The sequence below is a fragment of the Ochotona curzoniae genome, unplaced genomic scaffold (genome assembly GCF_017591425.1).
Source record: "Ochotona curzoniae isolate NIBS_2020 unplaced genomic scaffold, NIBS_Ocur_1.0 contig_3498, whole genome shotgun sequence".
Classification (NCBI taxonomy): domain Eukaryota; kingdom Metazoa; phylum Chordata; class Mammalia; order Lagomorpha; family Ochotonidae; genus Ochotona; species Ochotona curzoniae.
Window position 1 is genome coordinate 42782303 of NW_024465885.1, and position 22499 is coordinate 42804801.

Here is a 22499-nt window from a genome sequence, read left to right on the forward strand (position 1 = left end):
CCCGGTGCTGTCTTGACTTGCCAAGTGTGAATTGTATCTCTAGACCTGCCTTCTCAGGGAAGGAATTTAGTGTCCTGCTTGCTTGCTCACTCTCTCTCTCTGTCTCTCTCTCTCTCTTCCGCAGTGAAGCTGGAACAATGGAACTCTCTCTTCTCCATTCAGCCTTTAGGCCTTTAATCCAGGCATCACAGGCGATGCTGGTGGGTGGCAGGGGTTCCCAGGTGGGGATCCAGGCTGCTGACCTGGGTGGTAATCTGGCTGGGAGCTGACCTAGTACAGGAGGCCAGCTGCACTATGCGGAGCCTGAGGCATCCTTTTTGTCTCTAGCCTGAGTGGCACCTGCGGTGCCTGGGATGCCTTGTGTGTAAACTCTGCACATCCCACTGGCTGTATCTATCTGACCACCGCTTTGAGCCCCGATGACACCATCCATGCACAACTGAAAATGCTAGGAACCAGAATTGCTGTTGTTGAGTGACCGTGTGTAGTTGCTTTCCGTGTTGTAGTTACACAGCCCAGCGAAGGAGCCACGGTCACTCCCGACTTCCCTCCGAGGACTCTGGGTCTGAGTCTGTGAAACTAGAATCTCCCAGTGTACTGGGCACTTCTGACCCTTTCCTTGTTTTGTTGAGTATAAAAGGTGACCTCGCGCTCTAAGGCTTGGGATATTTGCTCTTGTACCTGTGACTGAAAAGTCATGGGTAATGTCAGCGTCATGGAAAGAGGCCACTTTTACTGTGTTCGTGAACACGCATCTTTATTCACTTGATTCTCAGTCCTACTTGTAATGATCACATCAGCTCTATCCTAATACAAAGGAATCATTATTATACTCAGTTTGCGGTGGGAATTTCTTCCATAGAGTCAGTCCTCTCTTGAGTCGGCTGTGGGGGACCCTTCGGTTCTTTCTGCTAGATGGCTTCCCCTGCTACATGCTGGGACTTGCACATGGCAGGGGGGCAGAATGCCTCCCCGGCTGAGGAATTCCTCACTCTCAGCTTCTGCTCTCATGCCTGGGAGCGACAGCCTGTCTGGTGCACTGAACAAGGTTGTTCCACATGAGCCAGGCTGCATGCCCCGGATGCACCCCTGGGATGCTGAAGGAAGACCGTAGGCCTTGACCCAGGGCGGCTAGGGACTTCCCCGAAAGCCCAATTGAATCAAAGAGTTCCTTAACCCAGGAGACGATGAGGAAGCAGCTTTGAGTGAGGCTAACTTCCAAGTCCAAGGGCTCCATCTTGTCACCTGTGCATGCAGTGATCCGGTGCTCAGCCATGACATTCCAGGGCTCAGGAAGGACAGGGGTTTGCACTGCAGGACCGTGGACACGTGTTCATGGCCCCAGAGGTCAACCTGGTTCTGAAGGCGGAAAGGGTTAGTTTGGAAGGCAACATGCCACCATATCATGCTCAGCGTGCCTCACCTCACCCCTTTTCTCTCAGAGATTCAGTGTTTGCGGGGCCGTTCCACAAACTCCGGAGAGTTCTTATGATGTCCTCAGAGTGCCTTTTGGTGAGCGATGCTATGTTTGTGACGTCTAAAGACCATAAAATTTTCCAGGAGAGAGCTGAACTAAAATTACTTGTGTTCCTTAGCAGTTTGTGGAGACGTGGAGCACTTGGTTGTGAAAATAGAGCAGAAATGTGCCTTTGGTTTGTCTCCCACTCTCCTGGCTAATTGACCTCTGAAAAGCCCCCTGGGCGGGGGTGCCAGAGTGGCCTGCAGGTCCTTCGTGTCGCAAGTCACCCAGCAAGAACAGGTGACTCATGGTCAGCACATTAGGCCGGTGGGCTTGGTGATTAGCCTGGGGCCCCCTGGGCGCCTCTCTGCTTTACAGGGTCTGGGGAGGAAGTGGGTGGCTATGGAGAATGACTTGGACAGAGGGAACCAAGAACAGGACAGCCCTGGCTTCCGGTGTCTGTGAGGGACCCAAGGTGAAAGCCAATCTTTCTTTTGGCCCCCTAAATGTCCCTAGGTAAGATCCAGTGACTGCAAAGCACAGATTTTGCAGGAAAGAAAATAGCTTCCAAAAAGAGGAGGCTCTTTTTCTGGAGGTCTGTTTGGTTTCAGGCCTCTGGGAGGGCATTCCAGGCAAGTTTTATTTGGAGATCCAGCCACGGAGCTTACAGTGCTAAACATACCTCGTGACTGGGACAGCTTCTGCATGTGTATTTTTATCCACTTCATTTGTTGTCATTTTTAAACAATTTTTTCATCTATTTCAAAAGCAGAGAGAGAGAGATGTATCTGTTGGTTTACTCCTCAGATGGCCAGGGCTGGGCCAGACCAAAGCTGCGACCTCAGAACTCAATGCAGGCATCCCACAGGGCTGACAGAGACCCTGAGTGCTTGAGCGGGCACCTGCTGCTGTCTCCCAGAGTGTGCAGGAACAGGAAGCTGGAACTGAGAGCGGAACCCAGGCACTCGGGTTTGGGATGTTCGTGTCCCAGGCTGTGTCTCAACTTTGGTATCAAATACCTGCCCCTAACCTTAATGTGGAGCGACCTGCTCCTGACCCCAGTTACTGCATGCAAACCCACCCAGTTAGAGTTCCTTGGTGGCATAACCTAGCCGAAGGTAGTTTCTCTCTCTCTCTTTTTTTAAGATTTATTTTTATTTTTTTTTTATTGGAAAGGCGGATATACAGAGAGGAGAGACAGAGAGGAAGATCTTCCATCCGATGATTCACTCCCCAAGTGAGCGCAACGGCCGATGCTATGCCGGTCTGAAGCCAGGAGCCTCTTCCGGGTCTCCCACGCGGGTGCAGGTTCCCAAAGCTTTGGGCCGTCCTTGACTGCTTTCCCAGGCCACAGGCAGGGAGCTGGAAGGGAAGCGGGGCCGCCGAGATAGAATCGGCTCCCATATGGGATCCCAGGTGTGCAAGGTGAGGACCTTAACCACTTGCGCCACCGTGCTGGGCCCGAAGGTAGTTTCTCTTAAGTTGGTTCTGGCATCAAAACTGGCTTCTGTTTGGATGGCCTTGCTGGCATCCTCCTGCAGAGGACGGGGCTGACAGAAGGCCTATCTTGCTTTAAAGAACGATATTAAAGTGACAACTTAAAGCCTGCAGAAAGTGAAGATTTTTTCTTTATGGTTTTCCTCACTATGCCAGATTTTTAGCAAATTGAAAAACAGCTTTGGAGAGAGCGATAGAAACATTGGGCACCATGCAGCATCTGATTATTTTTCAGGATTTATTGTGTGGTATATTGGAAATTGGATATCCTGCACAAAACTACATAAAAGATTTTCGATGGCGGAGACATTGCATGAATGTGCTGTGAAATGAGGAGTAAACAGAAGAGTTCATGGTGCCATGTGCAACTCGGACAGGCTGTCTGCATTTTGAAGGACCCCCTGGCACGGTGTCCATGTGTGTGTGTGTGTCCGTGTGTGTGTGTGTGTGTGGACTCACGCTGAGCAGGTGTGCAGCCTGTGGCCTGCCTGCATGTGATACAAATATTTTACCCCCATATGCTGTTGTCTGAATTGTTACAATCGCCAAATGCAAATGTTCTGTTTCAAGGTGAACAGGTTTCCTACCTCTGGTTGATATCTTTCTCTCTCTCTGACTTATTTATTTTTACTGCAAAGGAAGATTTTCAGAGAGGAGAGACGGAGAGAAAGAGCTTCCATCTGCTAGTTCACTCCCCAGATGGCTGCAACAGGCAGAGCTGAGTTGAAGCCAGGAGCCTTTTCCGGGTTTCCCACAGGGATGCTGGGGCCTACCGGCTGCTTTCCCAGGCTACAAGCAGGGAATGGGACAGGAAGTGGAGCACCGAGGGCATGAACTAGTGCCCATATGGGATCCTGGCACTTGCAGGGGGCGGATTAACCTGTGGAGCCATTGTGCCAGATCCTGGTGCTTGAGTTGATAGCAGGTATACTGTAAATGTTTGCTCATGAAAGAAGACCCAGGAGGTTTTAAAAAAATTTATATATGTATATTGCCTGAAATAGAAGGAAAGGGTTACAAGGATTTTTTAGTTTTCCCTATAGCATCTCACATCCTCTCCTTCTATATCAACTCCAGCAGGACTGATATGACCACAACATCCTTATAAATCAGGCAAGCATTCTCCGCATACACTGTGTCCAGGGGGCACCAAAGCTAGGACCTGGCAGACGACACACAGTAGGGATGTGTGGCTTCTTTAGGGTACTTAGTACATAATCTAGGAGCTTAAAATGTGAGTCCTGATCCCCAACAAGAACAGGTGACTCATGGTCAGCACATTAGGCCGGTGGGCTTGGTGATTAGCCTGGGGCCCGCTGGGCGCCTCTCTGCTTTACAGGGTCTGGGGAGGAAGTGGGTGGCCATGGAGAATGACTTGGACAGAGGGAACCAAGAACAGGACAGCCCCGGCTTCCGGTGTTTGTGGGGGACCCATGGTGAAAGCCAATTAGGAGGTACGGTTTCCAAGCCTGCCCCCTCTGGCCTTTCCTGAGGGGTTAGCAGCTGTCAGTCCTTGAGAAGAAGCACCTGCTGTGAGCTTTCTTTCCTCTCTCCAAGCCCAGGACCAGAGCATCTCTGTGGTTCACCACCCACAGTAAGGAAAACCACACAGGTTGTATTGTGGTTCACAGGGCTTGGGCTGATCCAAAGCAGTTCTTGTTTCAACATGAGGTGATGGTGTTGCTTAGACTGAAATGCTTCAACTCTTTGGACCTGTAAACAGAGGAGGAAATGGGGTTTTTTGTTTGTTTTTTAGATTTATTTATTTTAATTGTAAAGTCAGATATACAGAGAGGAGGAGAAACAAAGAGGAAGATTCCCTGTCTGATGGCTTACTCCTCAGGTGGCTGCAGTGGATGGAACTGAGCTGATCCAAAGCCTGGAGCCAGGAGACTCCTCCAGGTCTCCCACGTGGGTACAGGATCCTAAGGCCCTGGGCCGTCCCCGACTGCCCTCCTAAGCCATAAGCAAGGAGCTGGATGGGAAGCAGGGCTGCTGGGACCAGAACCGGCGCCCATATGGGATCCTGACATGTGCAAGGCGAGGACTTTAGCCACTAGGATACTGCACTGGGCCCAGAAATGGGGTTTTAAACCCCCACCTGACTGCTTTAGCCAGGCTATGTCCCAGAGAGTTCAAGGGTGGGTCAGAAGGGACAGAGAGTGGCTGCCCTGGGTGTCCCTGTGTCCAACCTGCTATGTGCTCTTGGCCCGATGTCTTCCAGGCGCCATCAATTTTCTGCGCTCGCTCCTGGAACCGGATCCTGTGAAGAGGCCCAATATTCAACAAGCACTGGCCAATCGCTGGCTCAATGAGAATTACACAGGCAAAGTGCCCTGCACCATCACCTATCCCAACAGGTAAGAGGGACGCTCTCCCAGGCCGGCGGGGCTCATGCTGTGGGCGGGCACCTTTGTTCCTCAAGGAAGCTGGGCAAGATTCCAGGGAAAGCCATGCCTTCTCTCAGCTGCCTCTTGTGTTGCAGTGTGGACGGGGCCTCCCCAGGTGGCAGTGCAGTGGGGTGCCCGACAGCAGGGAGTGGAGGCCAAAATCTAGGCCACACCCTGGGCGTGCCTTGCTTTGAGGGGCTCCTCCGAGTTTATGGGAAGGGACTATGAAAACAAGCTGTGGCCAGTGTGTGCGTGCGTGTGTGTGCGCACGCCTGTGCTTACATGCATGTATGTGTTCATACATATGTCTATACATACAAACACCACATGTCATGTATGTGTCTATTTCTGTGAAGTATATTTGTGTGCAGGTTGGTGAATTTGTGTGTGCCTGCATTTACATGTATGTGTGTTTGTGTCTTGGTATATGTTTGTGAGTATATGTGTTTGTGCATGTGATAGCATATATCAGGGTTTGCCTGTGTTGATGTGTTTTTTGGTGTGTGAATTTGTGTGTCTGTGTATGTCTGTATTTGTAAATGTGTCTGTGTGTCTTGGGTATGAGTGTGTGTGTGTGTGTGTGTGTGTGTGTGTGGCAACCTGCCAATCACGTCAGGCAGAACCCCCTGATTCCCCCACCCACTCCTTCGCCACACCTTGGGCTCTTCTGTCATCGTGCTTTGATATAGTGGGGCAGAGGGAAGGGGCTTCAGGCTGCGTCTCCGTGGGTTGGACCCTGAGAGCTGCTCTTCCAGACAAGACTCCCTGGCTCCGGGATGTGGCTGTCCACCCTGGCCATGCTTCAGAGAGAAGGCGTTTCCATCCTTCTGGGTCCCAACTCAATGGATTGTGTCCTCCATTGTCCCTTTCACATGGGCGTGGAGACCACCTGGTTCAGTGCCTTCTGGGCCAGGCCCCTTTTCTTCTTCCTGCAGGCTGACGGGGCAGGAGGTGGCGGGCTGCTGCGCATTTGAACTGGCTCCGAGTGGGCAGGAGCAAAACACTGACTAGGAGACGCACAGAAGAGTGAGAGGCCAGGGAAGGGGGTGTCCTCTTTTCCAGATAGCCTGAGATGGTGTAGAGGCCTTCGCAGGGAGTGCTGTCTGGGCGGGAGGTTCCACACCGTGCAAGGACTGAGGGCCTGCATCCATGGCCTGGGCTGGTTCACACCCGTGGTGCTGGAAAAGATTGGTTTCTCTCCGTTGCACTCCAGAATTCCAGTATCTGACTCACGGGAGGTAATGGGAGCCAGCTCAGGCTGACCTGGATTCCCCAGGGAGCCTGCAGATTGATGTCTTTGGCCACTAGCAGCTCAATGAGGGCCTGTGTCTGAAACAATACACCAGGTGACACAGAAAGCTGAGCCGAGGGCCATGCCTCCTGCCCCATGTACCTCATGGGGTGTGGCTACAGGTGCGCATGCTGTGAAGAAAACAGGCTGTGGGCACCCTGGCGGGAGTCGCCACCCTCTAAGTCAGTGTCATCTGTCTGTCAGACATGGACACTGCTGCTAATTAAGCAGCACCAGTGTCAGAAGCACACAGGCTGCATCGTCAGGTCGTGACATCTGGTGGTGTAGCTTCCGCCCAGGCTACAGACAGGTGGAAACTTACATTCTGATGCCTGGGCTGCTTTTGCCAGGTTCCACATTTGGGCTTGGCAAGCAGTGTACCAGCCGCTTAGGTGCTGAGGGAAGGGCTGGTGAAAACGCAGATGCTCTTGTATCGTCAAGGAAGTGGCAGGTATGTTTCTGTGGAAGGCCCGTGATTTGTTGTTGTGCAAGAGGGACAAATTGTGGTCAGACTTCTGAGCTGTTGGGGGATGCCCAAGTGGTCACAGTCTTTATTCTGATAACAAAAAAACAGTTATTCAAAAAATTGCATATTTGATCATTTTTCTGGGTTTGCCAATTGATGAAACAGAAAAGAATTTCCAATCAGAAAAGAGTATGTTTTCTTCTTTTTTTCATTTGAATATTTTTGGAAAGGTAGATTTCACAGAGAGAAGGAAAAAGAGAGATCTTCCATCTGTTGCTTCATTCCCCAATTAGCCGCAGTGGTTGGAGCTAAACCGAACCAAAGCCGGACTCCGGAGCTTCTTCCCGGTCTCCCGTGGGTACAGTGGCCTGAGGCCTTGAGCAGTCCTCCTTTGCTTTCTCAGGCAGAGATGGATCATAAGTGGAGCCATGATCCAGTGTCCATATGGAGTGCTGGCACCACATGGTGGAGTATTAGCCTCCTGTGCCACCATACTGGCCCCAAGAGAGAAATATTTTCTTTATGCTTTATGATTTCCCCATACAGCCAGCACCAGATTTAATTACTTTAGTTGTGATTGATATTTTTTCTTTTGAGAAAATAGAGAAAATAAAATCCCTGTGTTTTATACCATCCTCCATCCTCCTGCTGTGATACCCTCTGGCCCCCGTGGGTTGCTGCCCAGCAGGCGAGCAGAACATAGCATTGCAAACCAATGTTTGAGATAAATGTCTGTGCTGGCCAGACAGCTGGGTGCCTGGCTCTGGACCCTGGGTTAGGTGTGGTTGTCTCCACAGAGCCCAGCACCTGACTCGCTAGCTCCGAGTCAGGTGCCAGGTGGTAGGGAAGAGGATTAGAATTAGCCCACAGGGATGCAAATGTGGTGGTGACGTGATTTTATTTAGTTGCAATTATTTGCAGTGTCCTGGAGCCATGTTGCCAATCTCTATTCCAGACGTGCAGAAGTAGTGGGAGTTCACAAGTAGGTGTAGAAACCGTGCGTGTAAAGTGTTCCTGGGAAGTTTTTGAATTTAAAAAAAATTTTTTTTAGAAGTTTTATTTATTTTATTAGAAAGCAGATGTACAGATCTTCCATCTGATGATTCACTCCCCAAGTGGCCGCAACGGCGCTGATCCAAAGCCAGGATCCAGGAACTTCTTCCGGGTATCCCACATGGGTGCAGGGTCCGGCACCCATATGGGATCCTGGCACATTTAAGGCGAGGACCTTACCCATTACCCTACCGCGCTGGGCCCTCCTGGGAAATTTTTAAATCACCCATTTCTCCGTCAAGAGTGGCCGACCACCTGTGCTGTGACAGTGTTCCTGTTTTTGGAGATTTCAGACATATCAGGCAGAGGTGGGGTGTGTGTTGCTCACCTCCCAGCCCTGGCTGGCCCTTACCCAGGGATCCACACTCTGTGCACCTGCTCTTGGCAAAGAGTGTGACCACTGGAGCGTCACTGTGATCTGGTTGGCCAGAGACTGGATCGTATCTATGGTCTGATTGGTCAGGGGTGAAATCATAGGTGTGATCTGATTGGCCAAGGGGTTAATCCATTGTGTGGTCTGATTGGCCAGAGACTGGATCATAAGTGAAATGTAATTGGCGAAGGGCAGAGCCACACTCACACTGGAGTTGAGGCGTTTTCCAACAGCTATATCTTCTATGCTAATCCAAGTCATTTTTTTTTAAACGAACAAATCGTTAATGCTTTTTACACTGGTCATCCAATCTCCTTCCATTCGTCCTCTCGAGTTTGTAATTTTGCAGCAAGCAGGAGTGAAGAAATGTAGGTTCATTTGATTTTTTTAATTTTCAGGACGGGAGAGTCCAGGGTGCTGAAGAGAGAGCCATCTGCCCGTAGGTGGCAGATGATGGTCGGGGGTAGGGGGGAACTTAACTTCCTGGCACCCCTATGCCCTGGCCCTGTGCCTGGGCAAATTCACCTCCTTGCCATTGTCATGATGGGGTCACACCCTGGGGTTTCTTTGCAGAGGGCCCCATTTGGATCCCTGCCGACCACCCCACTGCCCATGCACTCTCTCCCTTGGGATCCTGTGATGGTTGACTGGGTCTCTGTTGCCTCTCAGTGTGGCTTTGGAGATGCAGTGATGGTGAGGGCTTGGTCCCAGAGCCTAGGCCAGGCTGCCCAAGTGTGAGCTCAGGGACTGCCCCTTCCTGCCCCCTGTGCTCCTGAGGGAAGATTCTGTTTCCCCACCTGCAGAATGGGGCTACTGGTGGTACCCACTGGTAGCATTGGCGGGAGGGCTGCATGGGTTTCAGTCTCTTACCACCCCTAAAATGCAAACTGCTAAGTGCTGATGAGTGAATGAATGAATTGAATGAATGACATTTCTTTCACCCGGGTGCCCTTGAGAGTGCCCCACCTGCCAGCGGTATCTCGGACTCCTTGTGTGTGTGGACCTGGGGACTCCCTGTAACTATGGTTGGCACCTGCACAGTAGCCAAAACCCTTGCTCTCCCGCTCTGGGGACACCACCTGCACGGCAGCACGCACACTCAGAGAATACTGTCCAGTTATAAAGCAATAGAGGCAGCACCGGGGAACTAGACTGTCGCCTGAGTGCTAAATGACCCTGATGAGTCCGTACACCTGCAGTTTGTGTTAGAGGCAACCAGCAAAGGAGCGTGCGTGCGTGAGCCAGGGCTGTGCGCCTTCGCCGTGAGCCTCGCTGGGACCGTGGAGCGGTAACTTCCTGTCTCTCGGCCCGGCAGGATTTCTCTGGAAGACCTGAGCCCCAGCGTGGTGCTGCACATGACGGAGAAGCTGGGCTACAAGAACAGTGACGTGATCAACACTGTGCTTTCCAACCGGGCCTGCCACATCCTCGCCATCTACTTCCTCTTGAACAAGAAACTTGAGCGCTATCTGTCAGGGGTAAGCTGAACCGGGAGGGAGTTCTCTCTTTTTCCTGTGGTGGAAAAAAAGAATACACAACAAAATAGCTCTGAGACCCTCCAGGGTATCTTGCTAGCTGACACTTAATCACCCAGCTAAGGTGAGACTGAGTTTCCAGAAGGTGGTTAAAGTGGCAGTAAAACCTGCTTCTCAGGTAGCGATCTTTCTGGAATGTTCTCCCACAGAGGGAAGTCTTTTGTGTGGGCTGCAAGCCTCTTTTGCCCTCAGCCTCCCTGCTGTCTTTTGAATGTGCTTGCGTCTCTTAGCTCTGGGGACTGTTGGTCGTATTCAGCTCTAAAGCCTGGCACGCCAGGTGGGTGTCTGGCACAATAGCTAGGACGTAGCTTGGGGTGTCCATTTCCCATATTAGGGTGCCAGGGTCCAAGTCCCAGCTCTGCTTCTAATCCTAGCTTCCTGCTCATGTGCATCCTGGGAGGTGATGGCTGCTGATGAGCTGGTACTTGGCCCATGCCATCCATGGGGAAGCAGTGCGTGGAGTTCTGGGCTCTGGGATTTATCCTGGTCCAGTCCTAAATGTTGTAGGTATTTGGGGAGTAAACTGGTGTATGGAAACTTTATGTCTGTCTCTGTCTTTATAATAAATTAAGAAGCTAAAAAAAAGTACAGAATATAAGAAAGCCACTATTTGAATTAACATGCCCAGCTTAAAACCAACTAACAAACAAAAAAACCAAGATGCTTGAGGCCAGCACTGTGGCGGTGCAGATTCATCCGTGTCCCATTCAGCCTGTGGGTGGGAAGGTTTGTGTCCGAGTCCTGATGTGTGAGCACAGGTGGGGGTTCTGCAACCTGGGTTGGGCAGTGGTATCCTGACATCCTGTCCCCATAGTCATTCTGGTTCCTGGTAGGGGAAGTCAGCATCTCCCAGAACTATCTGGTGTTGACGGAATCATCTTTCTTAAAATGCATTCTGCAGAGAAATCTGGGGTCTTGGTCTGTCTTCTGTGGATGTTATTGAATTCCACAGAGTACGTACTTTATACAGAATAGAGGCTTGTCTGCCTCGTGGTGCTGGAGGCTGAGAGTTGAAGAGCTTGGTGCCAGCACCTGCTCAGGCCTTCTGGGGAGGACTCCTCACTGCATCAGAACGTGACAGAAGGCAAAAGAAAGCTAGAGAAACAAAGGTGCTGTTTGAAAAGTTTTCTGAAAGTTATACTTATTTGAAGGAGACATAGAGGTCTTCCATCTGCTGGTTCATTCCCCAGGTGCTTGAATTAGCTGGGAATAATCCATGCTGCAACCAGGAGCCTGGAGCTCCACCCCAGGTCTCCAGTGTGGGTGGCAGGGACCCATGTATGTGAGCCTTCACCTGATTCCTCCCAGAAAGCTGGGAATGGAAACAGAGCCAGGACTGCAAGCCAGGGACCCTGACTGGGGATGTGTACCCCCCCAAGAGACACCTTAACTGCTAGGCCACACACCTTTCTTGGAACCTGCTTTCCTTACCACCCAAACATACTCTCAAGAATAAATCCACTCCCTAGAAGACCAAATTCTTATAGAATGACTTTAATCCATTCGCCAAGAGTCCTCATGACCTATGACCTCTCATTAGCCTCGTCAGCACTGCTATATTGAGGATTCAGTTTCCCATATCTGGCCTTTTGAGGAGTGCTTTGAAATCGCACACCTGGAGCAAAGACTGGACCATTCTGCATACAGCTACACCTGCTTCTGCCCAGAACAGTGGGTACTGATCAGATAGAAGTGGAGGTCAGCCAGTGAAATGCAGAATTGGTAGGAAGCTCATCTGAAACCTGGCTGAGTATTCACTTGCATGACCTTGATGTGACCTTGGCCCTATGGACCTTGTACCTGGAGATGCAATCATAATGTAATTGTCACCGCTAGGAAGACAGTTTGGTATCTAGAACTTGAGGACAACATCTGGAGGTTTTTTCCAGAGCTATTCACATGATAGCCCGACCCAGTGTATTACACAACTTGCCAAAAAACAGGCTTTGGGAGGGGCTGGCGTTGTGGCATAGTGTGCTACTTCTGATGCCAGCATCCTACATGGGCGTCGGTTCATGTCCTGATGCTAGACTTCCTGGTCTGGCTCTGTGTCAATACACCTAGGAAAGCAGCAGAAGTTGGCCCAAGGACTTGGGTCCCTGCCATTCAAGTGGGGGAACTGTCTGAAGTTACTGACTTCTTCCTTGAGCCCGACCCTGCTCCAGCCAATTAGGAAGTTAATCAAAGAAAGAGCTCTCTCTCTCTCTTGCTTCCTCTGAAGTTCTGTCTTTCAAATAGTTATTAAAAAAAAAAAAAACTTTTGAGATTTCTGGATTAGAAAAAAATTATGAAAATCCACCTGCAATTGAGGCAGAGATATCCCCAGGGGATGAGATGGATGGGGTTTGTCTGATGTTGGCAAACAGGTTCAGTCAACCTCTAGAAACCATCGACGACTATTTATAAAAGCTAGTTAGATTTGTTCAGCTGTCAGGGTAGAAGTCCAGATGTTTCTAGAAGCTGATTCAGCTTTGGCTGTTTGCTAGATTTTGCTTCAGCAGAAAATTCTGCGCAGCACTGTTTGTTTTTTCTTGGTGAGCTACCAAAGAAAAGATGTGAGTGGACGCATTTTCAGAAGTGACGGATTTTGAAAATAAGAAGTGCTAATCCTGCCATGAGGGTGGGAGATCACCTTCCCTTCCCTAACACACCGTTCCCCGCCCCCCAGAAGAGGGTCTGCCTCATCTCCATGCTGCCATGTGGTGGAGGGGTGCCCAGCTTCCAGCACTGGGAACCCTTGGAGAAAGCACTTAAGCCGTGGTTTGTGTTGTTTCATAATGTGCCAAGGAGAGCTCACACCACACAACCGCTCTCCGTTGTCATCCTGAGCAACTTCAGAGATGTCCTGGCCTTGAAGCTGCTTCTTGTTTTTCTTGTGTAGGAGCCTACATTGTGGATTTCTTTCTTATTTTCTTGTAAATTCTTAAATAAATTCGTGCCTAAATTAGTAGGCACCTGCTACCGACTTTCTCACGGCTAGGGGTTCCAGGCCGTGCCATTGGTGACAGCGCTGCTCAGCCCTTAAATGGATCTCACGCAAAAGAGGGTCAGTACCCTGATTTTCTGTTTCAGATGAGGAATGTTCCAAAGACTAGTTTTTGCCGCATGTTTCTATGAAGCATCAGATTAACAATTTCTCACGTTCAGTGAGTAATATTGCTACTTTCCTCAGTTGAAGTTCAGCAGTCATCCTGGCAGGACCAGTTCTTGGGGTGCTGACCAAGTAAGGGAGAGGGATTCTGGTTTTCTGGGCAGTTTCTCACAGTCCCATCCACGCTCCGGGTTAGACATTTTCCTCTTCCAGGACGTTGGAAAGCAAGTTCACAACTCGTCTCCAGCCAGGGAGATTGTCTGAAGCCCCTGCTGAGTTCTGACTTGTCTGGGTGTCTTGCCATCTGCCGCATGTCTGCTGCTCCGCTCTGCCTGGCACCAGGCTTCCAAGCCAAGTGTGGAGAACCTTCAGTGGAAGCTCAGCGCTCCAGCGGAAGCCGGAGGCGGGTTTTATTTTTCTGTGTCTGTCTGGCCTTTACCTCTTCGCAGCCACAGGATGCGCCTGGGCTGAGAACCCATACCTCTGACCAGTGACTTTTTTCCACCGGAGGGAGTGTGTCTCTGCAGGTGGCCACAGCTGTTCGTTTCGCTGCACGGTGTGTGCTGTCCCGGTTATTAATCTTATCAAACAACTGCTGACACCTGCGGTATGATGTTGAAATCCAACCTAATGAACCTCACAATAAGTGGTGTGTTTGTTCCTCATCATTTTTTTCCCGTTTCTTTTTGTTTCCCCTTAAAATCCAAGAAATAGAGGTATTTTAAGTTGGAGACTGTAAGGGCATGCCTTAACCATGTGTTGTTGAGAAGTGAATGAACCGGCTTCATTTTCTCTCTCTCCAGACAGCCCTGCAGCTCAGGTGTAGTTGTCCATCTTCCATAAGCTGTGTTATGAGTTGCTGTGGCTTTTGTTTGGTGGCATATGTGTTGTGTGCCTGTGTCCATGTGGCATTTTCAAATAAGCTAGCAGGCAAGATCGGTAGCCTATCTGGTGGCTCAATAAAGCAAGTTCTTTCTTGCTCACCTGTTTGGTTTTTACCTGTTTTTCTAGGTGTATTTATTTATTTGGAAGTTACAGAGACATGGTGGAAGAAGAGAGAGAGCGAGATCCACTAATCTACTCCCCAAATGGTCACAAGTGCCAGGGTTGAGCAAGGCCAAAGCCAGAAGTTAGGAGCTTCTTCCGGGTCTCCCGTGTAGGCAGCAGAGGCCCATATGAGATGCCAGCATTCAAACCATGATTTACCCACTGTGTCACAGAGCTGGTCCCTGCTTTCATGTCTTTTTTTTTTTTTTTTTTAAGATTTATTTTATTTTTATTGGAAAGGCAGATATACAGAGAGGAGGAGAGACAGAGAGGAAGATCTTCCATCCGATGATTCACTCCCCAAGTGAGTGCAATGGCCGATGCTATGCCAGTCCAAAGCCAGGATCCAGGAACTTCTTCCGGGTCTCCCACACGAGTGCAGGGTCCCAAAGCCTTGGGCCGTCCTCGACTGCTTTCCCAGTCCACAAGCAGGGAGCTGGATGGGAAGTGGAGCTGCCAGGATTAGAACCGGCAGCCACGTGGGATCCTGGTGCATTCAAGGCGAGGACTTTAGCTGCTAGGCTACACCGTCGGGCCCGTCATATCTTAGAACAAATCCATTGCATGGGTAAAAAGAACTGAGGCCCAGCAGGGAGCAGTAACTGGCCATGGTCAGCTGGCCCTTTTCTGGCAGCACCATAACAGAAGTAGGGCTCTCCCGTGCTGTAGGCTGTGCAGGTATATGTGCCTATGTTGTGATTCACCAGTGTGCCAACCTTTTCCTGCACTTGATCAGCCAAGTGCTGGTTTAAAAGTTAATGACTGTTTAATGGATGTCTCTATTTGCTGAGAGTTTGGCCGTACTTTTTCCTCTTTTCCCTGGCAGAAATCCGATCTCCAGGATAGCGTCTGCTACAAGACCCAGCTCTACCAGATAGAGAAGTGCAGGGCAGCCACAGAGCCCTATGAGGTGAGTGACCCTGGCCACGAAAGCAGAGCATGACCTGCAGAAAGGGGTACAGTGGGGTGGGGATGCCATTGCAAATGCCAACCAGAGAGGGTCCTGACCCGCCAGGGCCTGAGCAGGGTGGAGCGGAACTACAGGCCATGCCTGGGCTGTCGTAGGGATGGCAGGAGGAGAGGGTAGTGTGGGGACCCTACCCATCCCTCTCCCCAGCCAGCTATCTAATATCTATAAGCCTCCTTGGCCTTGTGAAGGAAATTCACATGTGATGAGCCAGGAATGAGACTCCCCGAGGCTCAGGGCACAGGCCTAAGCATTCCCAGGTCTGGGAGAGCCCTCAACAAGATGTGCTGATTCTATGCCCAAGTCTGTCACTGCCCCGCCCCTCCTGCCTCACTCCTCTGCCCCGGCACCTTCATCCACATCCCCTACTGCCTGGCTCCAGCCTCCTGTCCGCTCTCCTGGACCCCCGCCAGGGCCTCCTCCCTGGGTACCCTTGTCCCTGCAGCTGCTGCATGTTGTCTGCTCCATATGGCAGCCAGAAGTAGAGGCGCCTCCAGGGCTGCCACTGTGTCCAACCAATGTGGTTCTTGCCCCTGCTTTGTATTCCCGCCCCACTCCGCCCCTGCTTCTTGATTTTTCCTTAGCTTTGCTGCACGTCTGGCCACCTACACAGGCCCTTCCGTCTTGCTAAATGTTCTCCTAAATGTTCTCCCCACCCCTCTATCCCATGTCTTTTTAACTGCCAGGGTGCAGTCAGCTTATCAGGGCTCATACCACCTCCCAGCCTCTGCCCTGGAGCCCCCTCCCAACATCACCCCTCTTTTTCTGCTTCCTGGTACTTGTCCAATATGTGTTTTGCATTTCTTTGGGCATGATCTGAGGAATTTTCTCTCCCACCGTGGACTGAGATTGCAGAAGAGCTGGGTTCCTCTTGCCTCTTATGGAACCCCTGGCATCTTGCCGTGCCACATGGGCTCTGGGCACTTAGCAAATGTCTACTAAGGGGACAAATGTAGACCTTGGTCTGAGTCACAGAGGGCTGATAGAGCTGGGGCAAACAGGTGGAGAAGGTAGAAGGGCCAGGCTGCAATTCTTGCTTGATGACCCTAGTGGCTCTGCCTTGAGGTGGGAAGGACCCCTCTGGGCACCCACAGAAGGTGGCCTCCACTCCCCTTTGGGGTCCAGAAGCTGCTGTTTTTGTCTTCCTGGCCTTTTGCGTTGTGTTTGATTCTTTTGGATCTTCTATAACAGTGGAGAGACTTGGCCACCCAGTGCCACTCTGCCCATGCCAGAAGCGGCCTCTCAGTGCTCTTGCAGGGGCCCAGAGTGTGCATCCTTGACCCAGTCCCACTGAGCTGTGTGTGACAGAGCCCCCAGCTACACACACCCTTTCTCTTCCCGTCACTTCTCTGGTGATAGCTTCCCTTGGTCTGAAAACCCATGGTGTGTACACGTTAAGTATGCATTGAAATACTTAACAGTTAGGATTTAAATAGGAACACTAATGGGCAAACAGCGGCTTCCATTTTCTAGAATCCATTTGCTTTCTCCAAACTACCATGATGTTTCTGCTAATTAAATTACAGCTATTACCAGGTTATCTGATCTGTCTCTGTTGGAACCTAGAAAGTAGAGGGAGGCTCATTAGAAACAGCTTTCTGGGAAGTCTAGCAGGGTGGGGATGCCCAACTTACAGGTAGAGCCCCCTCAGAGGTCCCTTCCCCCTCCACTGCCACTGCCCTGTAGGAGCCCAGGCAGCCGGGTGCAGGTGGATAGAAGTTTCTGGCATATGCCAGCTCACTGGGAGGGCGAGGCTCTGTAGCTCAGTGTCTGAGTCTCCTACCTCTCCTTCTGGCAAACATCAAGCTGTGCCAATAGCCTGTGTGTTTCTCTCCATTCTAGCTCTCTTTTTCCTGGGGGAACAGAGAGCCTGAATGGAGTTGCAAACACGCCCCTCCGGGGAATACAGTGTTGGGAGTTTAGGACTTTGCTGTTTGTGTCTGTCCAAGTGGGATGTGGCTTTCATCCAAGGTGCCAAGCAGATGCTTCTTGCTAAGAAAGACGGCCCTTCTGAGAGATGCAGGGGAGTAGCATAGGGGATGTCCAGGCAGAGCCATTGCTCTTTGTAAACTGGCTCATCAGAGATGAATGTGTAGGAGAATCTGCGCTGGAGGCAGTGGCAGTCGTGGTGGCATGTGGCATGAAGCATGGCCGGGGGTGAGGTGGGGTGGGCGCAGCTGCCTTCATCTGCCGGAGCCACTGGTGGTGATGCTGTGACCACTGAGAACTCTGTCCAGGCAGGCACAGCTCCAAGAACGACAGCAAGAAGGGCCGGGAGACAAGCATCCAGGATGCCATTGTTGGCCAACTCCACCTGAGAGCAGAGTGTGCTGGCAGATAGGAGCTGGGTCCTGGAGCTTTTAGTCCAAGCCCAAGGTGGTGGCTGGGGGCTGCGAGGTGGAGGGGGGCATCTGTCCCAGTCTTTGGAGGTGCTGCCTCACCCCAGGGTCTTCCCTCTCCTAGGTGCAAGTCCTCCTTCCAGTGCCCTTCATTTTTTTCAATACAGTTATTTATGTTTATTGGAAAGGCAGATTCACAGAGAGATGGAGAGACAGAGAAACAGCTTCCATTTGCTGATCCACTCCCCAGATGGTCACAGTGGCTGGAGCTGAGCTGATTCAAAGTCAGCAGTGTCTTTCCTTGTCTCCCACCTGAGTGCGGGGGCCTGAGGACTTGAGCAGTCCTCTGCCACTTTCTCAGACCATAAGAGGGGAACAGGCCACAAATTTTGAGCAGCCAGAACAAGAACTGGTGCCCAAATAGGATGCACTGCAAGTAGCGGGTTAAACCGGTAGGATACCACACTGGCTCCCCGGTTTCTGCTCCTCCTCTTTCTGCAGGGATGCTGGCCTGTTTTGAATGTGCTTAGCGCTGTAGAGACGCTCTCCAGCTAAGGCTGCATGCCTCGGTCCTAGGGGTTAGCACTTCATGAATTTGGGGAGAGACCGGCTGAAGCCACAACAGGGCTGAGTCATCGCTCAGCTGTCTGTGCCTTGTCTTTCCTCCTCAGAATCCTCACAGCTTTCACAAACAGAGCTCAGGAGCAGGACAGAGAACCTGCGCTGTTGGAAATCAGAGCAATCACTGCTCAGGGGCGCAGAGTGGCTGCGGGGGCCCTTGGCCTGCAGTTCGTTCCTTGCTCTGAGAGCTGTTTTTGCGAAACTGTGGAGCTGCTCACTTGTCTTTGGAACACACCTGCGTTCTGGGTCTTAGATTTCAGTGAAAAAAATACCTAGAGTCTGTTCAGCACACGTGTTAGGACACCTGCAATGACTTTAGCTATAGTTTAAGAGTCTGTGCTTCGTTTGACTTTTTTTTTGTATGTAAATATTGAAATAAGTCATTCTCAACAAGAGCTGTTGGGAAAGGAGGAGGACATAGAGTTCAGCGAATTAAACAGCAGGTGCAGCCTCTTAAATTACTGCACGATGCTGCTTTTCACAGGCCTCCCTGGACACATGGACAAGAGACCTGGAGTTCCATGGTGTGCAGGTAAGCACCTGGGGTGGATGGGACTGTGGAGACCGGGGAGGGTCAGAATCTTCAGGGAAACAGACACACGGGCACATGCATGTCATGTATACACTCCGTGCACGTTTGGACAGAGAGAGGAGGAAACTGGGTTTGATTTCAAGGGAATGGCTTGCACAGTTGAGGAGGCCAGCAAGGCTGACCGCGATGGGACACACAAACTGGCAGGCTGCAGACCTGGAAAAGCTGATGTTGCACCTGCAAGGTCAAAGACCAGCTAGAGGCAGTTTCTTCTTCTTTTCCAAAATATTTTTATTTTATTCATCTTGAAAGGCAGAGTTAAAGAGAGAAGAAGTAGAAATCTTCTATCTACTGGTTCACTCTCCAGGTGGCTGCAGTGGTCAGAGCTGGGCCAGGCTGATGCCAGGAGCCAGGAGCATCTTCAGGGTTCTCTATGTAGGTGCATTTGGGCTCGTTCACTGCTGATTCAGTTACATTAGCTAGGAGCTGGATTGGAAATGAAACAACTGGAATTAAACCCATGCTTGTGTGGGATGTTGCCATCTCAGATTGCACCTTAACCCACTGTGCCACAATGCTGGTTCCAGACAGAATTTCTTTTTCCAGTAGTCCTCATTGTTTTTTGTTCGTTAAGCTGTGGACTGTCTTGAGGATCATCTACTTCAAGTTTACGGATTTAGATATGAATCGCGTGAAGATACTGTCACAGCAGTCTCGTACTTCTGGTGTTTCACCAAACAGCTGGGCTTCATGGCCTGCTTGAGTTGCAACGTGAAGTTAACCATCTTAATCTCACCCCAAGGGCTGGTCAGCCTGTGCCTGGGGAGGCAGATTCTGCACACCTGTGCCTTTGTTCTCAATTAAAATATGTGGAATCCTGGTGGGAGTGGGCTATTGGAATCTTCATAGATCAGATGGGTGTTTTCTATGCTGCGAAGCTGTGGCCACACACTTGGCTATGCATTCCCACGTCTCCCTGTATGAGAAATCGTGTTTGTAACATTCTAGAACCTCCTGGCTTAGGGGGCCTGATTTATGAACCGAGCCTTCTTTTTATCAACTCACTATTTGTTTTGTTGTCAGAGGCAAAATCAAAGGAACTCCCTTTAGTAATTTAATTCCCAGCCAGAGACCTAAATCAACTGGCTGACAATACCTAGCCCCTCCTTGGGCCATCTCAGGTAGCAGGGACACTCGAAGGATACAGCTGCTGCTTGCCTCAGCTCCCAGCACCTCGCTGCCCCATACATGTGAGCATGCAGGAGAAGGCCCATTCCCCAGGCAGCAGACCACCCCCATCTTTCTCCAGCCTGGGCTGGCAGGCAGTCTTCATCCTGTTAATGACAGTGAAGTACATGCCAGGTGGGTTCAAGCCATTTCAGACAGATTGGGATGGGTTCCCATTTCCAAGGTGACTCCCAGGGCTGCTGTCCCTAAAGTCAACTCTTTGGTGGCCAGGCTGTCCCCAGTGACCCAGCTGTCAGGAAGGAGCACTTTGGGAACCAGCTTTCTGGAGTCTAGGCACTGGAGGCCCAGCCCAGCCTCCTTCCTCCTGCCGGCACCTGCTCTCATCTCCCTCTTGACAGCATCCATGTAGCATCATCCCTGACCCCTTCCCCTCCTCCATCAGTGTCATGCACCATGGAAAGCCTTTGGGGAAAATAGGCTTTGTTAAGGCCAGGCTTTCAGGATGACCAGGGTTTTGCTTTTCTTTTTTTTTTTTTTTTTTTTTTCTTTTTAATGTATCCTGTTGTTTTTTATTTTTGGGTTTTTAAAAAAATTATTATTATTATCATTTCATAATACAGTTCCATAGGCTCCTGGCGTTTCCCTTATTCCCTCCCCAATTCCCTCCCCCTGACCTAGTTCCTCTATATCATTACTAAAATATAGTTTTTCATACACAGTAATATGTCCATCATTGCAGAAATGGACAATGGCAAAGAGTCAGCATCCTATTGTCAAGATATAGTGAACAGTTTCATTGTAAGTCCATCTTTGTCTGGAAGTAGAAATGCATACTACATTGCATCCTCACATCTGGATGTTAGTCTCCATTTTACAGCTATTGCACATCCCCTTAAATGAAAAGTCATAATACAAAATCAACAATAGAAAGAATAATAGAAAGTTACAATGCCATGAAGTTAAATGACATGTTACTAGATATGACAGTCTCCATTACACAGCTACTATACATCCCCATAAATGAAAAGCCACAAAACAAAATGAACATCAGGGAGAAAAAAGAAATTAACACCATGAAGTTAAGTAACATACTACTAAATGACTAACGTGTAGCTGAAGAGATGAAAATCAAGAACCTTCTTGAAGAAAATGATGCTACTGTATGATCTACGAGTCATTGAATGATTTAATCAGAAGAAAGTGTTTTGAAGAGATGAAACTAACAGAAAACAACAAAACCCATGCGATATAGTTTCCACTGATTTTGTTTGTGAAGTGTGTCTCTTCTGGACAATAAATAGATGTTGTTTTGTTTTTTAATCCAGTCTAGTAATCTATGATGTTTGATTGAACTTAAGCCATTTACATTCAGAGTTTAATATGTGTGGGTGGTACTTTGGTCCTGTCATTTTAGGAGTGGGTTGTTCATTGATTTAGTCTTCTGTTGTCATTTTACTGGGATGTTCTTCCCGTTTGCCTTTGGTTTTGGTGGGTGCTATTCCTCTTCTCTGTCAAGAGAACATCTTGAAGTATCATTTGTAGGGCAGGTTTGGAAGAGGCAAATTAATTTAACTTTTCTTTACTGTGGAAGAATTTTATTTCATTTTCAAAGACAAAAGAAAGCTTTGCTGGATATGTTATCCTGGGCCGACAATTTTTTTCTTTTAGAATCTGGATATGTCACTCCATTCTCTTCTTGCCTGTAGAGTTTCCTGTGAGAGATCTCCTGTGAGTTTAATTGGCGTTCCTTTATATGCCAGTTGATTTTTTTCACGTGCACATTTAAGGATCTTTTCCTTATGTTCAATTGAAGAGAGCTTGATAATCATATGTCTTGGTGAAGATCACTTTTGATCACGCCTGTTGGGAGTTCTGTGTCCCTCCTGGATCTTGTTTCCCAATTCTTTCTCCAGATTAGGGAAATTTTCCTTGATTATTTCATTAAATACATTTGCAAACTCAGTTTCTCTTTCCGCACCTTCTGTGGCTCCCATAACTCTTATAATAGGTCTCTTAATAGTGTCTTTCAATTCTTGAATATTTTGTTTGTCCTGATCCAGCTCTGCTTCCAGCTTTTTGTTTGCTTCCCCCTGATGACAGGAAATATCTTCCAGTTCTGAGATTCTTTTTTCTGCTTTCTTGCTTCATTCTATTTTGGAGACTCTCCATTGTACTTTTAATTTGCTCCACTGTGTTCTTAATTTCTGATATATCAGCCTTGATTTGCTTTATTGCTTCCTTAAATTCTTTGAACTCTTGTATGTGTTTCTCACTTTTGATCAGAAGCTTTAAAATGAGTCTTATGGATTCTGTGTCCCCCATTTTTTCGATGTCTTCCTCAGTAAACTCTGAGGTTGCCAAAGGGTTTTGTTCCTTTGCAGGGGAGTGCTCAGTAATATTCGTTGTGCCTTTGTCTCTTGGTCATTGCACTTCTGGTTAGCAGAGTCCTCTCCTTGGGGCAGGTTTCTAAGCTGTGTCACCCACAGGTCTACAATATGATTTTACTTATTGCAGTTGGTACACAACTTTTTGCTTGCAGCCACTTATGCCACAACCTCCAGTGAGTTCCAGGTCTGGGTTCTTATGTTAGATTTTCACCGTGGTCTCCCCAGCCCTGGCTCACCACTCTCTACCTCATGTGATACCGTTT

At 49.5% G+C, this 22499-nt stretch overlaps 1 protein-coding gene across 1 annotated transcript in view; it reads left to right on the forward strand.

Annotated features, from left to right (window-relative positions):
- The window catches only part of HUNK (hormonally up-regulated Neu-associated kinase), a 103318-nt gene that overhangs the window by 72729 nt on the left and 8090 nt on the right, over nt 1-22499 (forward strand). Inside the window, exons 6-9 of the mRNA XM_040980888.1 lie at nt 5181-5316; nt 9845-10007; nt 15029-15112; nt 18614-18661. Of these exons, the coding sequence (XP_040836822.1) occupies nt 5181-5316; nt 9845-10007; nt 15029-15112; nt 18614-18661 (431 nt within the window). The remainder of the gene's footprint in view (nt 1-5180; nt 5317-9844; nt 10008-15028; nt 15113-18613; nt 18662-22499) is intronic.